Here is a 27,638-nt window from a genome sequence, read left to right as displayed (position 1 = left end):
CGTCAAGTGTGGTTGTTGTACCAACTGCTAGTTTTTTTTATAGCTCTTTGTTTTGGAGTGCATGTTAACTCGGAGATGTTGAAAAAAACATGTTTAGTTGGTGTTAAGTGTCAAACATGTTTTTGTCTTATGTATGGGGGTGTTACATCCCAATGTATATATTCCCCAGTGTGTGTCTCCATGTGTGTGTGTTCTCCATTTTGTTTCCTCCCTCCAGCCATTGTTCCCTTCCCCATTGGTCCCTGCCAGGCTAATCCTTCCATTATTGCAACACAGCAGTGATTGGTGGATGGCTTTCCAGACTCCAACACTCAATCCACACCACCCAATCATGGATCACCCCACACCTGTTAAAACATGGCTTCTCACTTCAGTCTCTCTCTCTCTCTGGCATGAGGCTAGGCTTGTTGTGATTTTGGTAAACCTGTAACTTTGACAGCATTGCATTTCGTTTATTGGCCTTTGGTGCTTAGTAGTAATTTCCTTGTGTGTGTATGGCCACAGAGAGAGCATTGTTAGTTATAGTTTGTTTTTGTATATATTCTGCTTTTGTTTCTGTATAATTAATGTGTTTTTCTCTCTCTCAGGAAGCACAGATGGGGTGAGCTGCCATTTCCTTTGGACATTGTTTTCTCCTGTTTTGGTTAGGTAAGAGTAGTTTAGGTAATGTAATCTCTTTTACCATAGATTAGATTGTGTTTATTTGGAGTATAGTGGTGTTTGTTTGTTGTTTTGGCCTGGGCTCACCCCTGAGCTACATGTGCTTCCTTTGCATCTACCAATAAATATCATTGTTGTTTACAAACCTGGTCCATCTTTTCTGTCAACCAACTGTTATGTTACAGCCCTTTACCCTTAGACACACAGGGGTCGTAACACACTGGCAGAGGTCATAGTTCAAGCCCAGGTCCCTGAGCTTGGCTATGAGTATGGAGGGGACTATGGTATTGAATGCCGAGCTGTAGTCGATGAATAGCATTCTCACATAGTTCCCCTGCCTCTTGTCCAGGTGTGATGCTGCTGTGTGCAGCACATGGGCTATGGCGTCCTCCGTGGACCTGTTGGGGCGGTATGCAAATTGCAGGGGGTCCATGTTGATGGGGAGGGAGGAGCAGATGTAGCCCTTTACTAGCTTCTCAAAGCACTTCATGGCTATGGAGGTGAGAGCTACAGGGCGGTAGTCGTTGAGGCAACACAATGAGAGGTAACGTTAGCTTTGGCAGAATAGACGCAACGAGAGTCTGGTTAATGTTGTTATTGATTGATTGATTGATTGATTGAAACTGTGTTAAACTCTGGCTTGCTGCAAGCCCTCGGACATCTATGCCCACGGAGCTTTCAGTGTACACAAGCGAGCGGCCCCGCCTGCATCCCCACACGGAGACAAACGGAGTAGTACCTGGCTGCAGTGGAAAAGGAACGAAGTACCAGGTGCCTAAAGCGGATCGAGTCGAGTAGGTACTATGCAGTGGAAAAGCGCCATTAGACTAGAGGCAGGCTATAAGAGTAGACTACTAAAAAAAAAAAAAAATGCATTCAAACTTTTTTTTTTTTTTGTGCGCACTGTGCGGTAATAACCGCAGCGGTAGGAAATATTTCGCAAATTCGTGCGGTAAGGAAAATATCAATACCGCGGCAGCTCTAACGTTGCGTTCTGAAAAGCGAAACTGACCCTGACAACGAAACGAAAACTGGCCATTAGTGTAACTGCAGCCTGAGTCTATCTACCACAAACGGTGTCTGAGGAGGCACGCAGCATTGTCAAGGACACCTCTCACCCCAATCATGGACTGTTTGCCCCCAGGTCAAGCAGACTCAGGAACAGTTTCTTTCCCTCAGCTGTCATCTCTCTGAACTCTGTGCCACATGACAACATGACAGCACCCCCCCCCCCCTTATTTTCATTGTACTGTACTTGTGCTGTATAATGACAATACATTTTTATTAGGGCTGTCAGTTTATCGCATTAATTAGATTAATTACACCGCAAATTATCACGTTATGAAAATTAACTCAAAATTAATTAAAAAAAAAAATTATCGTTTTTTTTTATATAATTTTTTTTTGTATCTCATTCATTCCATGAGAATGTAGAATACACATTTACAGACTTTTTTTTAATATGGTCCATTTGCATGTTCTTGGTATCTGATTCTAGGGACATCTATGAATCTCAGGAAATGTATTCCCAGTGTCAGAAATACTGTGGGCTAGATCCACAAAGAATGGATTGCACGGTGCAAGTTGCACCCTTACTTACAATTCATTATGAATTGAAAATGGGGGACCCTGATGTAAACAAGACGAAAGTCTTTCTCTGGTCTGCATGCCCTTAACAATTGTGTGTATTGAGCCGTACTGTATTGTACCCATTCTGCAATCTGTTAATAACATTTTCATTCAATCAATCAATCTGCGCTGTGATTGATTGAATGAAAATCTTATTTTGAGTCAATTGTAATGAACCAAATGAGAATATCAATAAATTTTTTTTTATCTTTGACTGTGAATAACACCATGCTCAAATTGACCAGACCTGAAAAATCTAAGCAAATTAATAGATGGAAGATGATTAAACAGAAGGTTTTGTAGATACAGTACTGAATTCTGCCATCTGGACACATGCAATTTGAAATATGATTATAGAATATAAGGCATAAAATGGTTATGCGATTAAAATGCGATTAATTAGATTAATTAATTACAAATCCTGTAATTAATTAGATTAATTTTTTTAATCGCCTGACAGCACTAATTTTTATGTAATCTAATCTACCGGTAATCTTAAAAAAAAATAAAAAAAAAGTAATGGGATCAAGGGAAGAGATGGAGAGGAAATGGGATCAGGAGGAAAAGGGATCAGAAAGAAAAGGGATCAAGAGGAAAAGGGATCAAGAGGGATCAAGAGGGAAAGGGATCCAAGAGGAACAGGGATCGAGAGGAACCGGATTGGTATCAGAGGCAGGTGGCACTGAGGGGGGGGGCAGGTCTAAATATACACCAGCAGCACGTCATCACTTCCTCTGCGTCAAATGTATTGATTAGACACATAATGCCATGTCTATCGGTTAGACTCAGGCAGACTCACCCTGGTCAAACTGCCTCTGCATGCTCTCCATCTCCGACTTGTTCCCACTCACCCGGTACAGACCCTCTGTGTTCAGGCCTGGAGGGAGGGGGAGAGAGACCGAGAGAGAGAGAGGGAGAGAGAGAGAGAGAGAGAGAGAGAGGGAGGGAGAAAAGAAGGGGGAAGCTGATCAGAGCTTTTTCAGCCTTGTTAGAAACAGAGATGATACAGATACTGGAGGATATTACTGGCAGCACAACATTGATTATTTAATAATAATAAAACATCGATCTGTACTCTAACAGCCATACAGACAAGTTGTATTGTGTTGCTCTCACTGTCATATAATACAAGTTGTATTACCGCCTGAAGGTAGTGACTTGGTAATTGGGTAGGGTAGCCCTCCCTCTAAATATAGCTACTGCAGTAACTTACAGGTAGTAATAACTTGAAAGACTCTTCATTCCGTTTCTCAATAAAGTACTCGCCCCCCTTTTTGCATGTTCTGTCTTGGTGAACAATGACTTCATAATGCATTTCTGAGGACAACTCATGTGTGTTTAAAGAGTTTATACGTTAAGGACAACGACTAATCACATTCACAAAATCTTGGGTCATCTTCTAGGACAGGGGTTCCCAAACTTTTCAGGCCGGGACCCAGAAAATAAGGCGTCAGAGAGCCGCGGCCCAATGCACGTCGTCAGGCTTTTTTTCTAAAAAGATTTTGCCAGGCGACCGATTTTTTAAGCCAAATATCACTTCAATCCTATTAAGTTAGTTCAAGTTAGTTATTCATTTATATGTGCTATTTATGAGAGGGCTAACTTGTTGCAAAATAATAATGATAATAATAATAGCCTCATTAAAATACTATTGTTGCTTTGGTTGTTTTCAGCGTTTTATGTGTGTTACGAAGGATCAGATTAAACCGAATATATATATTTATTTATTGATATATATTGAATAGTATTTGTATATCGTTTGATATCCCTTGTATATTCCTTGTACATATACACGGAATATCCCTTTAGCCTACTATAGCCCATAATAGTTCATTCTCTTATTGGACAAAAGGACCAGGCGCCAGGGACCAGCCCCTGACGTCAAGTTCAAAGGTACCGACGAGACATGTCCGTACTAGCCCCGGCTCCGCTCAGGGATACGGCTACCGAAACGAGAGTGGCACTATTTGTTCACCGTGCATATAAATATGGCGCAAGTAGATGTAGAAGTCCTCTTATCCCTTAGTCCTTTACCCTTCTACCCAACTAAGTAACAGAACGTGAAGCCTCACCCACGATACCGCGTGCGGTGTAGTATGGCCTGTTTGGCCTTAGAATAGCATCGAGACCTCGTGCGAATTAATAGCTGAATTGTCAGAGTTTGGCACTGTACCGTCGAGTGCGACGTATTTCTATTGAGTAATAATAGTCTATCGTGTATGGTGCATCGTGCGGTTAGAGTTCTAAAGTGACCAGCATCTCCAACGCTTCCTCGTGTTATCTAGAGTCTTAACCAGGCTGGGCCGACCACATGGCGCCTTCATCCGAGGAGATCTAGACGAGGACCGAGGGACATGTACACTGGATTACCTACCCGACGACTGCTGAGCCCTATGCGGCTGGAATATATTTGCTTTGGTACTGTGATTTGTGGAGCGGATAATCGCCGACGCCTGTGAGTGTTGGATTTACCCCGAGAGGAGTCAAGTTGAGTCGGCGCTCAGAGAGACTGAGGTCGCCTAGCTTCTTCTTCACTGTGGAGCTACAGCCTACAAGAGAACCAAGGTGTATTCATCTGCGGATCAAGAGTCTACTGCACTGTCTTCTGTACTTGAAGTCTCCCTAGATATCGTTGACCAGACGGTCTACTACCGACGGCTCTCCTACCCCCCCTACCGGCCTACAACCGGGAGGACCCCTTCCAGAATATCCTGCTATATCATTAAGAGTACCATAGATTTAATTCCCTAAGAGCCAGGTTGTATACTTGCTTCCTGCGTAACCAGAGATTGGACATTCAGTGTTGATTTGCCTACGAGTACTCATTTGCCTTACAAGTGCATTCAAATCATAAATGTAATAGTAACTATCATATGTACCTTTTGCTATATATTAAATATTTGATTATTACCTTTGTGTGGAACCGATTTCATTGTGGGAAAGTGTTCATCATATTTAGATATCGTGTACTGTATGGCCAGTAGTTAAAGTACATAAAGCGGTAGTGGTTTAATGATACCATACTTATCAATACAGTCAGGGAATTGTACCCCTCAGTTACAATGTGCATAATCTGTTATTTAGTTTGAAATGTTCATTGAAATAAGTAGATTTTTCGTTTTTGTTTATTTATTAAGTTAATATAAAACCATATAGTCACATTTTAGAATACAATAGAATATAATTTTAGAATACAACTAGAAACACTGTCCTGGCCTGCTTCTAAGTTCAGTGACCTGACAAAAAAAAATTGACTTTTCTTTTTTTTTGGAAATAATCTCACGGCCCACCTTTGGGTCGCGACCCCGACTTTGGGAACCACTGTTCTAGGAGATAAGGTTCAGAGAAAGTATGGGAGACACTGAACAGAAGAGTAGGGCCCATTAAAGACAAGCTGCAGTTATTCCCACTCAACTCAAGTACGGTACGTCTACACGGCACAACTATACTAGGGATGCGGCCCCGATATGACTAAGGGCCCTTTCTCACTCACGTTTGGGGATCGAATCACTGCTCCCGGGAACGGGGGGGGGGGGGGGGGGGAGTGTTCTCACTCACCCCTTTTGGGATGCGAAACGGCGCCGATTTGTTTTACCCCCCGCTGAACGGGATCAGTTGGATTAGGTGGTCTCGGAATCGGGCCGTGCGGGGGGCGTGACACACACAACGTCAGATAACACCACACAGCAACAACTGGAGAATACCCACAAAAACTATATTTATGGGCAATTTGAGAGTTCAGACCTCAACCAAAAACAAGTGGATGAAAACATGAAGCCACGTTACAAACGCACAGCACTTCCCTGGCTCGCATTAGGCCTGGCAATTTTTGTTTGCCATGCTATTTTCTATACATTAATTAATTGTTTGAATGCATTTATTTCTATTAGACCAGTGGTGCCAAACCAGTCGGCCGTGGTCGACCAGTAGATCAATGACATGTAATATAATTGCCACGAACGATGGGATGTTAGCTGCTGGACAGGCTAAGCTAACTAGCGTTAGCTGTTAGCTTAGCGTTAACCCTGCAAAACGCTCAAAAGCGGACTCTACAACAGAGTTCCATTCGTGAGAAAAGAGGCAGAACACAGTGAATGTATCCGTTTTGTTTATTGCACGTTCTTTGCTGAAAAGAAAAAGTGCTACAGGCTATACTAGACTAGGCTAAGCTAACTAGCGTTAACCGTTAGCTTAGCGTTAGCCCTGGGAAACGCTCAAAAGCGAACTCTACAACACCATCCATTCGTGATAAAATGGGGTGGGTTATATTGACAAGGCTTGACAACAGAGGTTCAAATATAACTTCATATTTATTGCTTATTTATTAATTTTATATCAGAATCCAGGCTCCAGCGCCATGTTAACACTTCCCGTGTTTACATTTTCGAACGTGACATCGCCTACGGCAAGCGTAAACGCTCAAAAGGCAAACCGTAAACAGAACCCGGAACGAAACAAGACTGCAGTGTGTACGCAAACTAGAGGGGGGAGAAGGGGGGGAGTTCGCATCAGATCTCGGAACGGGCCAGAACGGAACGGAATAGAAACAAATAGGGTGAGTGAGAAAGGGCCCTAGAATAGCTAGATCGGGTATCGGGGACACAAAGCCTAGGTATCGGTATCTGGACTGAAAAAGTCGGATTGGTGCATCCCTAATCACACAAAAAAAAATTGGATGAGAAAGGAGAGGGACTTACCGGTCGTCTCGATGAAGCGGACACACTTCTCAATGAACAGTGGGATAGGTCTGTCTGGTGAAACCACGCTCACCAGGGGAACCCCGAAGTAATTGCTCTCCGGCGGCTTGGCGATAGACGGACGGGCCTTTGGTCTGGTTTTCTGGAGGAAGAGAGGAAAAACATATAGATCTAGGGAAGGGGATGTTTTTTTCTAAACACCAGTGTATAATACCAGACACATTTTAATTACAGTTAAATACATATATTTATACTTACCGTATATATATTTATCTGTACATACCTGCATATAATCTTTTTAGTATATCTGTAGATACTATATCTATACATATCTCGTACTAGTTACGCTGCTGGACAGTATGACTTACTACCAGTGTCTTTATACCTGTATCACTGTACATATTAATACTACAACTCTGTACATACATATAATTAGCACTATTATTACTCCATAGTACTAATTTAATCACCTGTACATTGTATATTACTATTGCACTTTACTGTTACATACTGGTTGGATGCCCAACTCTTTTTGTTGTACTGTACTTGTGCTGTATAATGACAATACATTTGAATCTAATACTGTCCAGCATCAACATGACCACACATTGCACTGACTGCGCAACATGCTTGCCTTCTTTCAATAACCGTGGCAGAAGACCGTGACAGTGAGCTTTCTCACCCTTCTAGAATACTGGTCCTCTATGGTAATGAACACGTCAAGCAGGGACACGTGGCTCAGTGGTTAGCACTGCAGCACTGTTGCCTCACAACAAGAAGGTCCTGGGTTCAGAGCCCAGCAGGGGGTATTTCTGTGTAGAGTTTGCATGTTCCCCCGTGTTTGTGTGGGTTTCCTCCAGGTACCCCGGTTTCCTCCCACACCAAAAGACATGCATGTTAGGTATATCCTGCCATTTCCCTTGACCAAAGTACTGGCATTACAACCTGAGTTGGTCCCCGGGCCCCGCACTGTGTGGCTGCCCACCGCTCCTAAATAGTTAGGATGGGTCAAATGCAGAGGAAGAATTTCCCCAAGGGGATTAATAAAGGTTCAACTTAACAAGCGCCTGACTGTTGCTCTGACAATCTTTCCTCTGTTGCACTCCATGTATAATCGTGAAGCTACAGCTGAAAAACCAGAGTGAAACCACCAGTATGTCCGTGGCACGGTCGGCATTTCAAACCCAATCAATCTGTGATAATGACCACCACATAACACAATTCTGGAAAGTGTGCAACATTAAAGTGTTGCAGTACTTTTTTCCTGTGGAAAATATGCCGTTCCTGTGGAGCGCCCTCGCATGAAGCCCCGGAGTGCTTCCAACAATAAATCCTTAGATACCAATAGATAGAGTTGAGCAAAATAGGATTGAATAATCAAACATCAATGTCGTCACTACATAGCTTCAACATGTAGTACAAGTAGAGTACAATGAAAAGAAGTTTGGCATCCAACCAGAGTGCAAATGTAACCGTAAAGTGCAATAGTAATATACAATGTACAGGTAATTAAACTGGGTATAAAATATATAAAGAGTGATACTGAGTAATAGCGCTAATCAGTATGTTGTACAGTGTTATAGTATTATTAATTATGTACAGTGATAAAGGTATAAAGAGTAGGTAAGGGCTATGTACAGATATAGTATCTATATATATGCAAAAAGGATTATGCATATATACTGGTCATGGTGAAATAATTTCAATGTGAATTAGTATTAAAACTCTCAACACATTAAAGGAACACGCCAACTTTTGGGGAAATACACTCCAAAACCTTCCTGTAAACATGTCCGTCTTTCGTGACTGTTGGGAACTAGGCTACACTGGCACACCTACTTCCAGTGAATTACGCTAAGCTAGGCTAACGGCGCGGCTGTTCCCTAAGCCTAATGCATGCACAGAGAAGAAAAGGGTATGTATCTGCTTAACTCCAGGGTAGATGGCAAATAAGCTAATTTGCCAAAAAGGTGGCATGTTCCTTTAACAATACGACGATAATGCAGATACAAAATTATCCATTGTGGTCACTATAATCAGGACATTTTCATACCATTACATCACATCCATATACAACTACAGTATGGTTAATTACATTGATGCTGAGAGGCATTCATTTGCTTCTGGGAGAGGTTTTGTTTTTCTTCACATTGAATCACTACTACATCCTTCCAGTCCTACCAGGTTTTTGATTCGCACTATGGAGTAAAAAAAAACTAACACTGTAAAAAGCATAGTAGTACATCACAGGTGTAAAGTAGCCAAGTGAACCTATGCAAGTAAAGTACAGTTGCCTACCAAGTACAGTTTTGAGGTACTCAAGTTTTACATCGTTGTAGACTTTACTCCACCTTTCAAAATTGTACTGGGTACTTTTTTTTTTATCCACTTTTTCTCCTCCTGTTTTTCTGTGTTTTTCTCCCATCCCAATTTAGTCGTTATGCCAATTCCCCCCTCCCCCTTCCTGGTCGTTGCTCGCATGTGCCCCCCACTGGTCGGTCTAGGGAGCCCTGAAGTCAGGTGCTTCCTCCGAGACATGGGAGACAGCCAGCAGCATCTTTTCACCCGCCAGCGCGGACTCTCATTGGTGAGGTGTAACGTGTGGGAGGTCACACTACCCTCACCATCTCCCTCCCTCGCTGTGCAGGCGCCCTGACCGACCTGTAGGAGTAGCTGTTTACAACGACCAGAATACCACCCCACCGGCTTCCCTCCCGCTGACTCTGCCAATTGAGCCAGTATGACGGCTGGCCAAGCCGAAGGCAACGCTGACAGCCGGATTCGATACCAGTGTCTCTCACGTTGGTGACGAGCGCTTAGTCTGCTGCGCCACCCAGCCGCCTGTACTGGGTACTTTTGAAGGAAAAAAAGACTACCAATCCTTTCTAACGTTCAAATACAAGAAACATCAGATATAATTTGTATTTATGATACAAATAAGAGGTTTAATAAATGTATGATGAAGTACTCGGAAGAATGGAGGATTTGTATTTTTATTGTGTACGTTTACTTTTACTCACAGGTGCACTAGGCAGTTTGGAGAGAGAAATGTACAGATCATCCAATTAGTTTACATAACATTTACTATAAATGTGATTCTTAGTTTAGAATTACTTACTAAATAGTTTTGAAGTACTGAATAGCAAATTATGCTTGCAAACTAGATTTGTGGGCCCTGCCATTGTAAATGCCAGTGAAACAGGCTCGAGCTTCAAACTTTATTATAAACTAAATGATTCACTGAGGACAATCGTTTGTTCAAATTTCTCTCCCAGAACTATATATTGTACCTTTAAGTAAAGCACTTGTCTACTTTAAAGACAAGTGGCATTATGTCTGCATAATAATGAGTCACTTTTTGGAGGAGGTATACACACCTTGGCTGTTCGTCGCAGGCTTTTTAGAATATTCCTCTTCTTGGGGTCCTCACTCTCCTCGCTAACTAGGCTCTCTCCTTTCAGGGTTCCATAGTCGTCGTCCTTGGCTTTCGGAAGAGCACCCATCTCATCATCGCTGCCTATGAAGCTGGTGCGGAAGCTGCTGAACTTGCCAAGGCGCTTGGAGCGGTCGCGGTACAGACGAGGCTTCACCCCTGCCGCAGAGAATTTCCTCCTTCGATCCAGAGAACTGCTGTCCGCTTCGCTGTCTGAGCCGTTGCCATTGGAATTCATCCGGTTGGCGTTGCGGATGGTGATGATCTTGCCCTGTGTGCTGTCGTGTGGCACAGAGTAGATGATCTCCTCATTGCTAGGGCGAGGTTTCGAAACGGCGTCCATGGGCTCGGCATAATCGGATGGATCATAGCCTCCGTCGCCACCGGGCACCCAGGTGACAGCAGAGGGCAGGGAGCGCCGGTGGCCTACCGTATCGGTGTATGGGTTACGGCTCACCTTCCGGAAGTCAAACGTGACGGTGGGTTTAAGTCTCACCTGGGGGGGCATCTTGTTGTTGAGCTTGTTCTCAAAGGAGCTGATGTCCGAGATGGAGACATCACTGGAGTCTATGTCGGGCAGGTTGAAGCTCCCGCCGTGAGAAGTGAGCGTGCCGTCGTAGTAGGGCGGAGAAGGCTCCACGTCGTCCTCAGAATCCAGGAACGTGGTGACGGGGCTGGGAGAGCTACAGCGGGGGGAGTAGACGATTTCATTGGTGCAGGCCTCAGCCACATTATCGTACATGTGGGTGGCCTCCACGATGTTGCGTTTCTCCACCACCTCAGTCAGGAAGGGCTGGAACATCTCTATCCGGTGCAGGCCTCCTACCACCCCTCCGGAACCACAAACCACACTGTTGAAACGACCCTCTATCTCATGGGCCAGCTCCTCCCCCTGGACCAGCTGTTCGCGAGCAGATTCATTGTCTGTCAGCTCTGCCTGGCTGTCTCCCACTGCCAGCAGCTGCACCGGGATGATGTCCTGGACCTCGCACAAGAACGCACACAGTGTCTCCAGGGAGGCCTTTCGGCAGGCCGAGTAAACGGCGATGTAGCCGTGCACTAACCGGGTCTTCCGCAAAGAGAAGGAGGCATGGTAGGAGAGGAGAGAGAGCTCTATAAAGAGCTTGTGACCAGCGACTGTCTGTTCTAGCATCATGGAGGTGCCACTGTTGGACGTGGGCCTGCAGTGCTGAGGCATTAGGAAGGGAGAGAGGAGCTGTTCGATATCATAGGGGTCCCCGCACATTAAGCACATAACGATGCGGACGTCAGGCTCTGGACTGGGTTGGTGAGGAGAGTCTCTGAGACCTGGAGGTTCGGGGGGCAGGGGCGGGGAGCTGCTGCTAAAAGATGCACTCCTCCTGATGTCCAGGAGGCCCCTCAGCACCTGGTTGATTTGAGTCTCATTGACGTTGTGACCATAGCCCACGCCGGGGGAGGCGGGGTCTAAGAAGCTACACTGCAGTCGCCTCGCTACCTGCTGTCCCTGTGTAATTAGGTTTAAGGCAGTTTCTCCACCAATGTCTGCATAGGACCCCACGCCCCTTTTAGTTACCAACAACAAAGACGTCGATAGCTGAGCTAGCTGGCTGTCCCTTCTACCTAGCGTGGACTCCCTGAGTCTCTCAATGCTTTCCACCACGTAGGTAAGGGACTCCTTTGAATTATACAGACACAGGCATCCGTGGGGGCTGAAGGTGGGAGTGTGGAAAGAATTCACTGGGAGTCGCACGTTGCCCTCGATGGGCCGCAGTGTCAGCTCATACATCTTCCCGTCCAGCACGTACCGGTCGTCGTTTGTGCAGAGAGCCCTAATCTCATTGGCAAATTCCCTGGCCAGCCCATCCTTTCCCAGGATCACAAGGTTAATTCTGTCGGCCTTGGTGTCCACAAAATGAGCTTTCATGTCGAAAAAGGGGTAGTATGTGGGGAAACGCGAAGCTAAGAGCTGTTCAATCTTAAAGTCTCCACAGTGAGGACTGCTTGGGCATGTCTCCTTCGTGGGGTGATAGACAAAGTGGATATGCTTCAAAACTAGAGCATCCCTCTCAGCTGGAAGCTTCTGCAGGGCCTTGAATCGCTGTTCCTCCCCCAAAAGTTCCTGGATGGCCCCCATCTTCTCCTTACTTGGCTTGGCATCCACCTCAAGCTCATAAAAGAGCTCAGAGTACTCTAGCAGCAGCTCTTGGAAGTCCTCCTTGGCACGGTCAATGATCTCCTTCTGGTGGCGGTTGTACAGATCCAAGTACTCCGTCTCCTCCAGCCATTGGTAGAAGTCTTCGTTCATGATGAAGCTGCGCGCCTCCTCCCAGGGTTTGCCAGGCGTGACGAAGGGTGAGGAGACCAGCTTCTGCTTGAACTCCTGCCTCATCTCTGCCCGTCTGCACTCGTTACGCAAATGTTCCAGGTGGGCATCAAAGATGGCCTCTGCCGCGGCGGTCTCCAGCAGGTCCGAAGGGATGCGCTCGTCCTCCATGTTGTCTATGTGAGACGTGTCCTCCCACGGTGAATCTTCCAGAACTACAAACCAGTGGGCAAAGTGCTGCTTGGACTCCAAGACCTTCTGCACTCCAGACCAACTGAGCTGGTCAATCTCACCCAGGTCAGGAACCAAAGAACTAAGTGCTAATGGAAGAGTGCTAAGATAGATTTTACGACGCCTCTCAATATGTTCCCGTTTCAGGCGGTAGACATGCTGTTGGAAGAGCTTTTTACATTTGGCTGTGCCTTCCAAAAAGACATATTCTTTGTACTCTGCTGAGGTGTGCATGCGTCGACTAGTGTTCAGCCAGGTTTCGTTGTGATTCTTCACTATACGGTTGACTAGCCATTCATAGCGATCCTTGGCAGAGGCAATCTGCTGACTCTGGAGCTTGAGTGCTTCAAAGTAAGGAATGATCTTGGGTTTGCCCCGGCCCTTATCAAGAAGTTGCACCAGAGTAAGGAAGGCAAGGTCAACATTGATATTAGAGCGTGCAGATGTCTCCACCACTGGCAGACTCTTTTTAGTGATGGCAAATGTATGTGAATCTTTAATATAACGTTCAACCCCCTCGTCACACTTGGTGAGGACCAGCACAATGGGCTTCTTGGTCTTGCTAAGCTGAACGTATAGGTTGGTGACAAACTTCAGCTGGTCATCAAAGTTGCGGTTCATGCCCCGGCTGACATCGACACAAAGCAGGACTCCATCCACTTGTAGCTTCCCCTCTGGCATCTGCTTCTGCTCAAAGTCCTGCTCCAGGCCCAGCTGGTCCGTGCAGAAGTACATCAGCTTCTCTGCCGAGGCCAGTTTGGTGGAGGCCGCCCGTTTGATGTAGGGCTGCATGGCAGTGCTGCGGTGCGGCTGAAACGTCTGGTCGTCGATGAACTCAGTTTGCTCGACTACATGCATTCTGCACTCTGGCCCCTCCTCCAGGACACGCCCCACCTCTCCCCAGAAGAGGAAGTGGTCATTGTTAACCACCCGCCCCCCAAAGTCACTGGTGCTTAGGACAGAGGTGTGGTCCAGGTAGAAGTCGTCGGCGCTGGGCCTCACAAAACGGTTACACAGGCAGGACTTGCCAACCCCACACTGCCCCTTCTCCTTCTCTGTCCCCGACAGACCCACCACAATAAGGTTGTAGATGGGCGGTTTGACATCTTGCTTTTTTGCCATCATCATAAGCTGCTGACTCTCATCCTGCCATAAACAGCCGACGTATAGGGGAGTAAGTGTGGACGTGTGTCCATAAAGTGGCTGACGCACGGGGGAGATCGACGAAGAGTTTTAATCTGAGATTTTAATTTCTCCTAGTGGCTCCAGCTTTAATAAACAGCAGTGTGGCGGCACGGCATGAACAACGGGCTTCTTCACTCATTCCCAGGACGGCTCTGACCCTGTGAAACAAAACACAAGAGGAGGAGACATTAGAATGAGACGTTAATCCAAAAAGAAGCTGTTTTTAATTCAATTGAAACATTTATTTCAGAGCAAAGCAGAATCGTCCTCTGTAAATAAAAACAAACCACAAAAGTGATGAAAGGAAAAACTGAATATATTTTTGACAACCAGGACTTAAAATAAAATTAATTTCTGAGGCAGCGTGAGAAGCGTGGTTTTTAAAAGCAAACAATTATAGAATAAATATTGACCTATAATCCTCAACCGTCAGATCACTAAGTACTGTACCAACATTAGTGACCCTGTATATCAGTTGTGATGTTAAATAGTTTGTTTTCCTTATTTATGATTCCAACTAAAGCAGTTCAGAAAAAATAGGTGTGTCCTTGTTTTCCTACTTCTGTCCCCACATTCACAAGTGATGAAAACGAAATTATTTGTCATTGTGGGGACATTGGTACAAGGTGAATGAGTTATTTTAGGGTTTTTTGGTTAGTGTTAGGTTAAGGTCAGGGATGTAGTTGTTATGGCTAAGGTTGGGGTAAGGAGTTAGCTCATTAATGCAAGTCTATGGAATGTTCCCACAAATATACAAGGATGTGTGCGTGTGTCCATGTCCATATAGCCTACTAATCAAAACCATACTCAAACAGTAATACAAATCTGACCATCCAAATCCAAAAAAGGATTTTAAGTACAGTAAGAAGCACTAGGCCAGACACTTTATGCTGTTGTTAAGTGATACATTGCATTACACACAACTGCTAGTTCATCATGGTATGTTCAGGTGTTGGGCTATGCCAAACTTGCCTGGTACCAGCCCCCTGAATTGTTCATTATATATTTGTTATGACATTCAGGGGATGTTCTTTGGAATGATTCAGAGGTCTGAATTAGGTCTAGATTGACATTCATCACATTTCTGTGGCCGGAGTCACTAAACTCAGTGAATACAAACATGGAAGAGAGCTGTGATGGAGGTGGTCAGTGGAGGGATAGTGGGTGATACTTCTCCAAGCACAAGCTGAATGAGGTATAAACTTTAAATTAGGGCCGTCAGTTTATCGCGTTAATTAGATTAATTCATTACGCAGCAAATTATCGCGTTATGAAAATTAATTAATTTTATTTATTTTTTTATCATTCATTCCATAAGAACGTAGAATACACATTTCCATACGAGTACTTTTTTTTAATATGGTCCATTTGCATGTTCTTGGTATCTGATTCTAGGGACATCTATGGTAGGGCTGGGCGATATGGCCTAAATATGATCTCACGATATTTTCTGACCTTTCGGCGATACACGATACGCATCACGATGTTTTTCTTTTTTTCCCCAAACAATTCATTATGAGGCTTACCAAGACAGTATTTGAGTTTACAAGCTAACATTAAAGACAAAATAAAATACCCATGCATTTAGCATTTTTATATTATATATTAGATTTAGATTATTGGATTATTAGATTATATATTGCATACCGGTATATTTAGCAATGAGATATTACCGTAATTCCTCTAATAGTAACCCCGGCTTGTATTTGTTTCAACTGTAGCGGGTACCAGGCTTGTATTAGGAGGAGGCATGTATAAGAGAGAGGCCTATATTTCTAATTTTCAAACAGATCATAATGAATAAATCAACATTTTGTGTCAGTTTGAACCCAGTAAAATGTACTGGGTTCATTTATTGAAACCAAGTACTGTATGAAATAGTAAACAGTGCAATTACAGGTGGTCACTGGTCATTTCAACGTTTTCAAAGTGAAATCAAGTAACTAGCTCAGTATGCAGCTCAGTATATTAGTAACCCGGCTTGTATTAGGAGGTCGGCTTATAATTGCTTAGCTCAAGAGCGCACCCGGCCATTAATAGAGACCCGGCTTGTATTTGAATACCGGTTACTATTAGAGGAATTACGGTATATGATTTAGATATGAAATATGATGAATTGAAAATGGGGGACCCTGATGTAAACAAGACGAAAGTATTTCTCTGGTCTGCATCCTCCAGTCCACTGTTGACTGTTGTTGTATTGAGCTGTACTGTATTGTACCCATGCTGCAATCTGTTAATAACGTTTTCATTCAGACTGCAAACAGAATCATTTTGATTGACAGTCGCGTCTGCCAATTATGTCACACCGCTTGCACCCGCCCTGCTGTTCTTAGCACCAATCGGCAAGCGCGTATTCATTTTTTACTTCCGCCATTGGAGAGCTCAATGACAACAACAATGGCAGCGGTAGCTTGCCGCGGCCGACGTTTAGCTTTTAGCTCCGCAGAATGACTAAACGACTGGAGGCATAATGATTTTACTGCAACGGATGTTATAATAAAAGCCTTTCCATACATCTGTCTGATTGAAAACTTTATTAACAGACCGCAGAATGGGCACAACTGAGTCAGCACGGGCTGAGATATGAACGACTAATGCTTGCTATATCTAGGTCGACCTCGGACGTTGCTATGTAAATACGCTGATGTTATTGAAAGTCTAACTATATAACGTTAATGCCACAAAACGAATGCCTTTGTTATCATAAGTAGTAACTTTTGATGCAGTAGTGTGTGTGTGGGGCGGCGCTGTTCAAAAGTGTCAACGTGTGGACCATATTGACGCGACACAAGCCTCTTGGGCAAAACATCACGATATCCACGATACGTTTAAAAAGTGTATCGTTAATGAACTGTACCCGATATTTATATAATATAGTCATATCGCCCAGCCCTAATCTATGGATCTCAGGGAATGTATATCAGAAATACTGTGTCTGTTACTAGGCTTTAGTAAATTGTAATGAACCAAATGAAAATATCAATTACATTTTTTTTTTTTTATTATTCTCTTTCTTCCCCTCCTTTTTCCCGATTTTTCTCCCATCCCACCCTTCCTGGTTGTTGCGTACTTTCCCCTACTGTTGGTCCGGGAGACCGGAGACTGTCACATGCTTTCCTCCGACGCATGTGCAGCCTGGGGCAGGCCAACCTGGCCGCGCAGGTTCTCACCGGGGAGAGTGTAGCGTGTGGGAGGCCACACTATCTCTCCTCAGTTCCAACCCTCGCTGAGCAGGCGCCCCGACCGAACTGTAGGGGTCGCTGTCCACAACGCCCAGGACCCACCCTTCAGCTTTCCCACCCCCTGATACAGCCAATTGTATCAGTGTGAGAGGCCAGCCAAGCTGATAGCAACGCCGGGAGCTGGATTCGAACAGGCGAATCCTAGTGTCTCCCGGTGTTGGTGACGAACGTAATCTCTGTGCGCCACCTGCCCCCCCTACATTATTTTTTTTAATCTTTGACTGTGAATAACACCATGCTAAAATTGACCAGACCTGAAAAATCTAAGCAAATTAATAGATGGAAGAGGATTAAACAGAAGGTTTTGTAGATACAGTACTGAATTCTGCCATCCGGACACATGCAATTTTAAATGTGATTATAGAATATAGAATAGCAGGCATAAAATAGTTATGCGATTAAAATGAGATTAATTAGATTAATTAATTACAAATCCTGTAATTAATTAGATACACATTTTTTATCGCCTGACAGCACTACTTTAAATATAAATATGAATATATGTACAGATGTATATGGAAGAGTATAGTATATTCATTAAATATAGGAAATGTATATATGTACGTACAATATAGAAGTTTTATTATATATTTATTTTAGTGTAAAGTGTTTTGCTTAGTGAATTATTTGCTACAGTTAGTTTTAGCAGTTAACGTTAGCTTGATTGTAATCAGCACTGTGTCAAGTATCAGTCTTGCACCTAGAGTCCCTAAATGTTGATTTGGTTGAGGAGTTGCAACTGTCTGCACTCCCCGCCCCATGAAATATGGGGAAAGTCAATCAATCATTCCGTGCTCGGGTTTATATTCGACTTGGAATTATATTGTGCTAGTTGAGACCGGTCTTGATCTCAAGACCACATTTTGAAGGTCTCGGTGGCGTCTCAGACTTGACTGTGGTCTTGGACAAAGCCACTGAATTTGATTTCAAGAGACCAGTCGAGACCACAACTGCAGTTTTTTAGCAATTAAAATCAATAAAAGACAGCTGCATAACACACTTTAGTCATATTCATTAAAGAAAGAGCGCCTGCAGGCTAAACAAATGAAGCCACCACAGACCTCTGCTGCTGTCCTAGGTCCTGCAACAACAGTGTGATCAGCTCAAAAACGTTTTAGTTTACTCTGCATTTTGGAATAGACATACTGTAAAGACCAAGGCTAGCGTAACAGATTATAAAATAGAAAAAATAATAAAAAAAATTGATCTATTCATATGCAGTAATAAAAACATAGGCTAATGCGTGACAATATTAGCCTTATCGCAGCCTCGGTGGCCCTCAGCATAATTTACAGGTGGCTTAGGAGGACAGACACATTTTTGCATAACATAAGCATTAGCTATATGCAAATACAATGACTTTCACTTACATATCTGTAGGTCTACTTGTAAATAAGTCCATACACTGATCTTTCTTTGAAACAATATCCATAAAACTAGCATTATCCAGCTCTGCCCGTTGCAGTAGAAACTAGGGCTGTCTTAAATACTTCGAAGCTTAGTTCGATGGCATGAGCTTCGAACATAAAAAAAATATATCGAAACTTAATTTTTTGCCTCCAAAATGCATCTCCAAGGGAATATCCCTTGGAGTTGTACACGACGGCGACGGCACACAAAACATTAATAAGGCTATGCCTATGCTGCTATGACTAATGTGTTACCAAGTTGGCTAATTTAATTGTAATCATCTGCTTTTGTAGGTGCATTGTCTGATATAATTATAAATTAAATATAATATAATTGTTTGCTTGATAGACGAAGGTTGCAACATAATTATGTCATGTCGTTGGCTGTGAGAGCAGCCCCACTGCACCCAGGCAGCGCAGCAGAGTGAAACCTTGTTGGCTGCGTCACAGTCACGAAAGGGGCTACTTAATTCATTAATCCAATCCACTTTATTTATAGAGCACATTTAAAAACAACAAAGTGTACCAAAGTGCTGTACAAGTCCCACAACATAAGATAAAAAAAATAAAAAATAAAAATAGTATAATAAGTATATATATATATTTTTTCTTTCCCCGAAGCTTCGAATTAAAATCGAAGCTCGGCCCGAAGCTTCGATTGCCAAAAAAAGCTTCGAAGGTCAGCCCTAGTAGAAACCCTTACTAGGTCAGTTTGAAATATTGATGATTTTCTGCCTCTTTCTTTAACACTTTCAATGCCAACGACGAGATATCTCGTTTGTTCATGCAGACCGTTCATTGCCAACGACGAGAGATATTTTTTTTTTTTATTATTAGCGATTTAAATTCATATTTCATCAATCTAGTCTCACGTTAGTGCTGCAAACTCTCTGAGCTCCATTGGGAAATACCGCCCCCTATCATCTCTCCCTGTGGTACTGCACCCCTTTGGAATGGATTGAATGAAACACATGGGGGGGGGGGGCGGGAAATCCTGCTTCCTCATTTTACTTCTCGGGCAAGAGGATCAAATTCATTGCAGAGCCCCAGAACAGCGTGGAATACATATTTCCAGTACCCAGCGTTGGATCAATATACACGATCGATATTTGGAATGGCAATCAGGAATTGGAATAATCTTTTTGGAGAACATCTGATCTGAGGTAAGGAATTTATTTTACCAGTCTTAGGATAATCAGAGCTTTTTTCACAGAGATATCAACATGTGCCCCATGTGTGTGTGTGTGCTGATCTATAGCGTGCATAAGTACACATACTATCAATAATCTAGCGTTTATTTGAAAACTATTCATAAATAGGCCGGAAAATGACAGTTTGTGTATTACAGAATATTCCAGTAAAGGTAAATTATCACAGAATCTTTATATTTTCCTGAAAACGGGCGTTTTTCAAAATGGTATAAAACAGAAATGAACCGATTAAAAAAACAATCCGTTTCGACAATGTTGACTGCAAACAAGTCATTGATAAGCGACGGCCAGATTAGACACAGCCAACAATTTAAGTTTATGCGTTTGCAAATATGAGAGCTCAATCATTAAAGTGGGTGGGGGCATTCAAGGGGGGTAAGGCGCGCCGCATGGCTGGCAATGAAAGTGTTAATCAACTCTGGTATAGATCCTCCTTAAATAACGCTTTTCTTGACTAGAATTGACATGTGCGGTATTAGATTAGCCACGTAGATTTTTAAAGCCTTGACAAAATGCACCCTTCAATTTAAATATGCAACTTTAGCAAGGTAATCGACCAGGGTATTTTATCCACACAATCAGGCAATTGATAAAGCACAAGTTATTTTCAGCCTTTTTTTTTTTTTTTAAGTATTATTAATAGCCTGATATACCAAAATAGGCTCTATATCATAATTTGTTGGGAGAAGTCATACAATGCTATATAAACTCTGACATTCAGTAGCACCCCCATAGCCCAAATGGAATGTAATTAGTTTCATAACCCCTTTTTCCACACTACTGTGACAATTTGACTGAGACTCAAAGCAAGCTCCTTCCATCAAATCATAGAATAGTCGACTACCCTAGTTGGGGTCACCCTTTACAGTCATGATCTTGACTTGGTCTCGCCCCCCTCAAACCTGTCAATGAGCATTTCTCCTCATTGAATAATTCATCTATTGGACAGGTGTAACATCAAGATAATAATCTACTGGACAGGTGTAACATATCAAGATAATCATCTACTGGACAGGTGTAACATAACAAGATAATCATCTACTGGACAGGTGTAACATATCAAGATGCTGATTGAAAAGCATGATCATCACTAAACAGGTGTTATTATGATGGGGACAACAAAAAGACACTAACATGTGCGCTGACTGCAGAAATGCCTACTAGAGCTGTAGTCTGAGTGTTTCGTTTAATTTTGTTCAGTATACTTAGACAAAATCAGTACAGTGTGTCCACCAATAGCGACCCCTATCCTAGCCTCAACTCCAACAATGTGCAATACTAAGTGGGGCTGTTTTGCCCAGAAGTTGCTGTTTAACTGCATTAATTTGGGCCTCACAGGGTTAACCTCTTAAGCCTGAGATATACAGTAAAAGTGTATATTTTCAGCATTACGTTTGTTTACCAATTATTTTAACTGTTATTAGTGAAATATAATATAAGATTATAGAAATCTCAGGGCATTGAGTCGGAAACCGGCGCATATTGACAGGAGGAAGTGGCACAGCCAAAAGTGAGTGTAGTCTTTTGAAGGAAGAGACTCAGGGCTTTCGAATTTCGAAAAACGTCCCCGCTCACACCAGCCCCTGTCAATCATCTGACTTCTGGATTTACTTTTTTATTTCTCTTATTTTTTGGGATTATCTCCCACAAACCTGAACGTTATTGCCATAAAACAGAACAGTTAGTTTCTCTACCTTTCTGTGAACGTCTTGCAAAAAACGGTGTTGCAATACGATGAAAAATGGTGGAGAAATTTACATTATAAAAAAGATGGCAGAATTCAGTACTGTATCTACAAAACCTTCTGTTTAATCATCTTCCCTTTATTCATTTGGTTAGATTTTTCAGGTCTGGTCAATTTTAGCATGGTGTTATTCACAGTCAAAGATAAAAAAAAAAATTAAATAGAATTGATATTCTCCTTTGGTTAATTACAATTTACTCAAGCCTAGTAACAGACACACTATTTCTGACACTGATCCATATATGTCCCTAGATTCAGATACCAAGAACATGCAAATGGACCATTTAAAAAAATATATATGTTTATTCTACGTCCTTATGGAATGAGTGACATAAAAAAAATAAAGTAATACAAAAAAAAAGTTTTATTTTTTTATTAAATTCTTTAATAAAATGTACACACATTGACAGGCAAAGAGCCGCATGAGCCGCGGGTTGGCCACCCCTGGATTAGGGGGACATATTTGTTCATTTTCAATGAATGTGCCTGGATCGTCACAGTTAACCGAGTGATACGGCCCAGGTAGTACCGATCATGAACCGGTGCCAGACTTGGTACTTGGTTCTCGGTAGCCAACGCTACCATAGATAGACCACCAGGTGCTCCTGGCTGGAATGAATTACTACAGTCTCATGTTTGGCCTCCTATCTAGCAAACGGCTCTTTAAAGTATCTTGGAGAATGCACTCCATCTTCACAACATGCCCCAGACCATGGCCCCTTCCTCCTCTCCCTCTACACCAAATCTCACCTTCCATCTCTCTCTCTACACCAAATCTTCCCTTCCTCCTCTCTCTCTCTACACCAAATATCCTGCCTCTGACACAAAAGCCCTCCTTACATTTATATTTAGCTGAAGCTTTTATCCAAAGTGACTTACAAATTGTGAACAAATCAGCATGTTGGGTATATCTCTGGCAGCTATGGATAAGTTATATTGTTCGTCAAACAGTGTTGCTACACTGAGTGCATAGTCGTATACATATATTAGCATGATAGGTAGTAGTATAAGGCTAGTAACATAGTACATAGTGGTAAGGTACATAATAGTAAAAGACCATGCTCTATAGGGGTGGACGGTATGGTCTAAAATTTATATCACGGTATAATTTGAAGCATAGACGGTAACGGTATATATCACGGTATCAGTGTTTCCGTTAGAATAATTTTTTTTGCCTGATAGGCAGGCTATATAAAGAATGACATCCTCAAGGCATGTAGATTTATAATATTTTAACTTAAAACTAGGCTACTTTTGCGTATAAAGTCATTATATTCCAAATAAAATAAGTCCCGAGTCCGTGCTGCTCCCATTGCAAACAGCCGGGCTGGATGCTGGATTTTGCTAGAAGCATATGTAGCTGCAGAGCCGCAGAGCCAGCGGCGCTTTCAGGTCTGGTCACAGCTTTCAGCCGTTGGGTGGGGGGGCGCTGTTGAGCGGACCTGACCTGAAAGCGCCGCTGGCTCTGCAGCTCTGCAGCTGCATGCTATTCGCAAATCCACTGCTGCCGCCGTCCTCCCGGCTCCCGCTGCAGCCGTCGTTATCATAACACTACACGCATATCATAATGTTTACAGCAAACTGTAGTTGATCACCAGGTATTTTTTTTCTTTTCTTTTTTGTCTTTTCCCCCCTCCATTTTCCTCCGATTTTCTCCCATCCCAATGTTAGTCGTATGCCAATTCCCAGTCCCTTCCTGGTCGCTGTGCACTTACCCCCCAGTCAGATCATCTGGGAGAGTGGAGGCTACCACGTGCTTCCTCCGACACACGTCCAGCCAATCACCGCTTCTTTTCACCTGGCAGCGCGGATTCTCATCGAGAGGGCGTAGCGTGTGGGAGGATCACACTATCCCCCTCAAGTCCTATCCGCGCTTAGCAGGCGCCCCGACCGAACTGTAGGAGTCGCCGTTTACAACGACCCGGACCCACCCCGCCAGCTTCTCCCACCCTCTAATACAGCCAATTGTATTAGTGCAGACGGCCAGCCAAGCTGGTGACAACCCCGGAGCTGTGAGCTGGATTCGAACAGGCGAATCCAGCTCACAGCTCCGGGGTTGGTGACGAACGCAATCTCCGCTCGGCCACCTAACCGCCTACACCAGGTATGTTTTATTAACGTAGAATAATTCATATAAGAAAAACGATAGGGACATCTCTTACCTTTCTCCACTGGTTAAAAATGCCAGGAACTGAAATTGAAACTTGCTGTGCGCCGCGGTGATATGTGTTTATTATGAAATGACAATTGCGTGTTGACACGCCCACTGCGCGAAGCCTCCTAAAAATAACTTTTTCCAGTTTGCACATATCTATTATCTATGACTAATTCTATCTATTTTTAGGGGCAAATGCGATTGAAATAGCCGCGCGTGGTTACATGATGTCATTGCTATTTTAGAGCTGCTCTACCGGTTACACGGTATAGTCAAAATCCATACCGTAGAGCAAATTAATACTGTTTATACCGTATACCGTTTATACCGTCCACCCCTAATGCTCTAGTATTCTACCTTTTCTACTCATACAATTTGCATTGTGTAATCGGCACAATTGCATAGACCTGTTCACTGTCGCTTTAAGGAGATCTTTTATCTTTTATTTTTAGAGCATTAACTCTTGGAATAACCTGCCTCAAAACCTCTGCTGCATTTACAGTAGATTCACTTTAAAAAATAATATTAAATAGTTTTTAACACCGTAAACTGTAAAGTATTCTTTTTTTTGTTTGTTTCTGTGCTTGCATGTAATTTTAGCCATCTTAACACATTGGACGCCAGACCCGAGATAAGTCGGGTTAACTCGCCATCGCTTGAGCGCCAATCACGAGAAAAGTCGGGTTTTAATCGTCATTTCTTTTATTCGCTATATCCATTCATAATTCATCCATCCAGCCTGATATCATCATTGGAAATGGCTCTGAGATCGCAAACGGCCAATACGCCACCTAACGCCTTGCGGCCGGTATTGCACATCATTGGAATCCCTCTGGTTTGGGCTGTGCATCGATCTAAGAAGTCCGGTCCGGGTTTTCCTTCTTGGGCATGGGGAGCGGTTATAACACACAGTTTGGGGACACTGGACACCATGGATTCATGTGTTTTGATTGATAAACGTTGGAAAGACGATAATATAGTTTTTAGCCCTGCAAACACCGCACCCACCCCCATTATGTGATGGCCTTCTTACCACAAGGTAAACAGCGACCTCTAGGCGCTCAATGAGTTAATTGTTAGTTTCATTATGCATTGTGTGTTGAGTACTGACTTTTAATAATTTTGTTTTTGCAATAATAATTGTTTTTGTATGTTTTTTTTGTGTGGACCCCAGGAAGACTAGCTGGTTGCTATGGCACCAGCTAATGGGGATCCTTAATAAAATAAAATCAAAATCTGTCCACATCAGACTCAGTGTGCGCTCGCATCAAGGGGGCAAAAGGAACGTAATCCTGGTCAGAACAATGCGGCAAACTACAATATATTTGCATTTGTTAGCCATGCTAGCGATCTAAACAATCAATCCATGCCAAAGCTAGATACTGTTATGTAAAACATGAAAGACTCACAGCCATGCTTTCTCCATAGAGGCCGCCATACGTTTTTTAGCGCAGCAGCTCACGCAGGTAGGGGGCAACTTAATCACGTGACTCAGAGTGTAAACCATCCAGTGAGCATGATTTGAATATCTGCATTTTTAGCTCTTTTAACAGAAAATCCAGTTTGACTTTTGTTCTGAAAGTGATTCAAAGAGAGTATCATAAAATCAGAAGCGTGATCATCACAATCACAGACCACTGTCCTGACCACAGGAAACCATGGTAACGCCACAAATCCAAGCCAGCTCCCAACCGATCACTCCTCCAAATGTTACATCAAGTTGGCTCTTTTGTGTTTTGGTGGGAAGGCTTTTTTAGTAAAATCGACAATATCTGAGTAAAGTGGCCCATGAGCTGGCTGCTTTCCATTAATGGGTTATGGCTGTTATGTACCCAGTTGTGTGCGCCTTACTGCATTCTGGACTGATTGTGTGGAACTGGAATTTAGGAGTTAAGCCCGACGGGCCCTGTACCGGGCCGAGCTCAATTTCATGTCATAAATAGATCAATACTAGGGATGTCCGATATTATTGGCCTACCGATATTATCGGCCGATATTGGCATTAAAATGTGATATCGGAAAATATCGGTATCGTTTTTTTTTTTTTTTTTTTTTTTTTTTAAACATTTCTATAACCTTTATTTAGCCAGGCAAGCAAGTAAGAACAAATTCTGATTTTATTTATTGTCAAAAGTATGCATAATGTGTTAATTCCACAACAAGAGATATGTAATGTTAATTACCTGAAATTATTGCGTTTTGGGGGGGGGGGGGGGGGGACCCTGCATATATCGGTATCGGTTGATATCGTTATCGGAAATTAAAGGGGAACTATCTTATAAATGGCCTTTGAGTGTTTAGCATTGTTTCCTAGCTATGTGAACTTATATTAATATGATCCACGTCTCTAATTCTCATATTGGCGCATTCTTCCAATTCTCCTCACAATATTCACCCTCACTGAACTGAGTCATCTGAAAATGTGATGATTTGTGATGTCAGAGAGACACCGCTGCATAATAATGTGGCTGTGTGGCATCAGGTACATGATGAGCTGCACGGTGGTTGGAGCCCAGGCTCAAAAACGGCTCGAGATCTTGAGGTAGAAAAATGCTGTTTTTGAGGACTTGATTAGAAATACAAAACAATGAATACAAAAAAATAAAAAATTACAGAGGTGTTCCATAGACTCACAGGAATTGTGTAAAAGTGCCCAAATAGTGAAAGAAATAGTAAAATAGTTCCCCTTTAACACTTTCACTGCCACACACGAGATATCTCGAGTTTCCGATAGTTATTTTGAAAGCCACTCACGAGATTTCTCAGATTTTTTTTTTTTTTTCACGATCTGAAATCATATTGCATCACGCGAGCCTACCCGAGTGCCGCCGGTGATCATATGTGGAAAAAAGCGCCCCCTATCGTCTCCCAGATGACATAAGGGATTTTGGAATGGACTCAATGAAAATGGATGGGGAAAAAATCCGGTACTCCACATTTTCCAGTCCACTGATCCAGCCGGGGTTACCACAGTTCATTCTGGAGCCTCTCAGCCCCGCGGAATCATGTGTACTACTGTATCACGTTGGATCCATACACTTGTAGATTTTTTCGAATGGTGATCAGGAATTGTAATATACCAGTTGGATACCATCTGATGTCAGGTAAGGAATCTATGTTATCAGTGTTAGGATAATCAGACTAATTTTGATGAAGATATAGGCTGTTTTGTGAAATGGGCTCTTTCGGTTTCACTGTAAAAGTCAGAGAGGAAATGAACACGGCGATTATCCGTGCGCGGCCCGAATGTGCTTGCGTGCACGTATAATATTGATCATCTAGCGTTTATTTGAAAACGATTCATAAATAGGCCGACGAATATCAACGTTCTGGAATATTCCAGTAAAAGACGATTATCATAGAATGGTCCAGAATGAACTGTTTTTTATCTCAAAACGGGTGCTTTTCTAAATGCTCTGAAACGGAAATGAAGCGATAAAAAACCAATCTGCCTTGACAGCACTGACTGGAAAAGTAGTCTTACTCTTTGATAAGCGACGGGCAGATTAGACACATAGCCATAATTTAAAACATAGATTAGGCGATATTAACGTTAACATTGAAGTGGACCGTGGCATCAAGGGGGTAAAAAGGAAAACCCTTACTCAAAGTGTTAAGAGTTGGACAATATCGGTATAGGTAAAAAAGCCAATATCGAACATCCCTAATCAATACAGTCCAAATTAATTATTGTTGCATTTTTTTTCAAATGTAGCCAAGAGTAAAGACCCTAA

At 42.9% G+C, this 27,638-nt stretch overlaps 1 protein-coding gene across 1 annotated transcript in view; it reads right to left on the bottom strand.

Annotated features, from left to right (window-relative positions):
* LOC311233315 (rho GTPase-activating protein 35-like) overlaps window positions 1-27,638 on the bottom strand; it is a 67,128-nt gene that overhangs the window by 30,134 nt on the left and 9,356 nt on the right. The window contains exons 3-5 of the mRNA XM_084320264.1: window positions 10,364-14,298; window positions 6,987-7,128; window positions 3,089-3,166 (exon numbers count right to left, since the gene is read on the bottom strand). Of these exons, the coding sequence (XP_084176390.1) occupies window positions 3,089-3,166; window positions 6,987-7,128; window positions 10,364-14,083 (3,940 nt within the window). The 5' untranslated portion in view covers window positions 14,084-14,298. The remainder of the gene's footprint in view (window positions 1-3,088; window positions 3,167-6,986; window positions 7,129-10,363; window positions 14,299-27,638) is intronic.

Source organism: Notolepis coatsorum (genome assembly GCF_963971535.1).
Source record: "Notolepis coatsorum genome assembly, chromosome: 8".
In the NCBI taxonomy this organism is placed as follows: domain Eukaryota; kingdom Metazoa; phylum Chordata; class Actinopteri; order Aulopiformes; family Paralepididae; genus Notolepis; species Notolepis coatsorum.
Note: the sequence above shows the minus strand (reverse complement) of the source record. Positions and strands in the feature narration are given on the sequence as shown.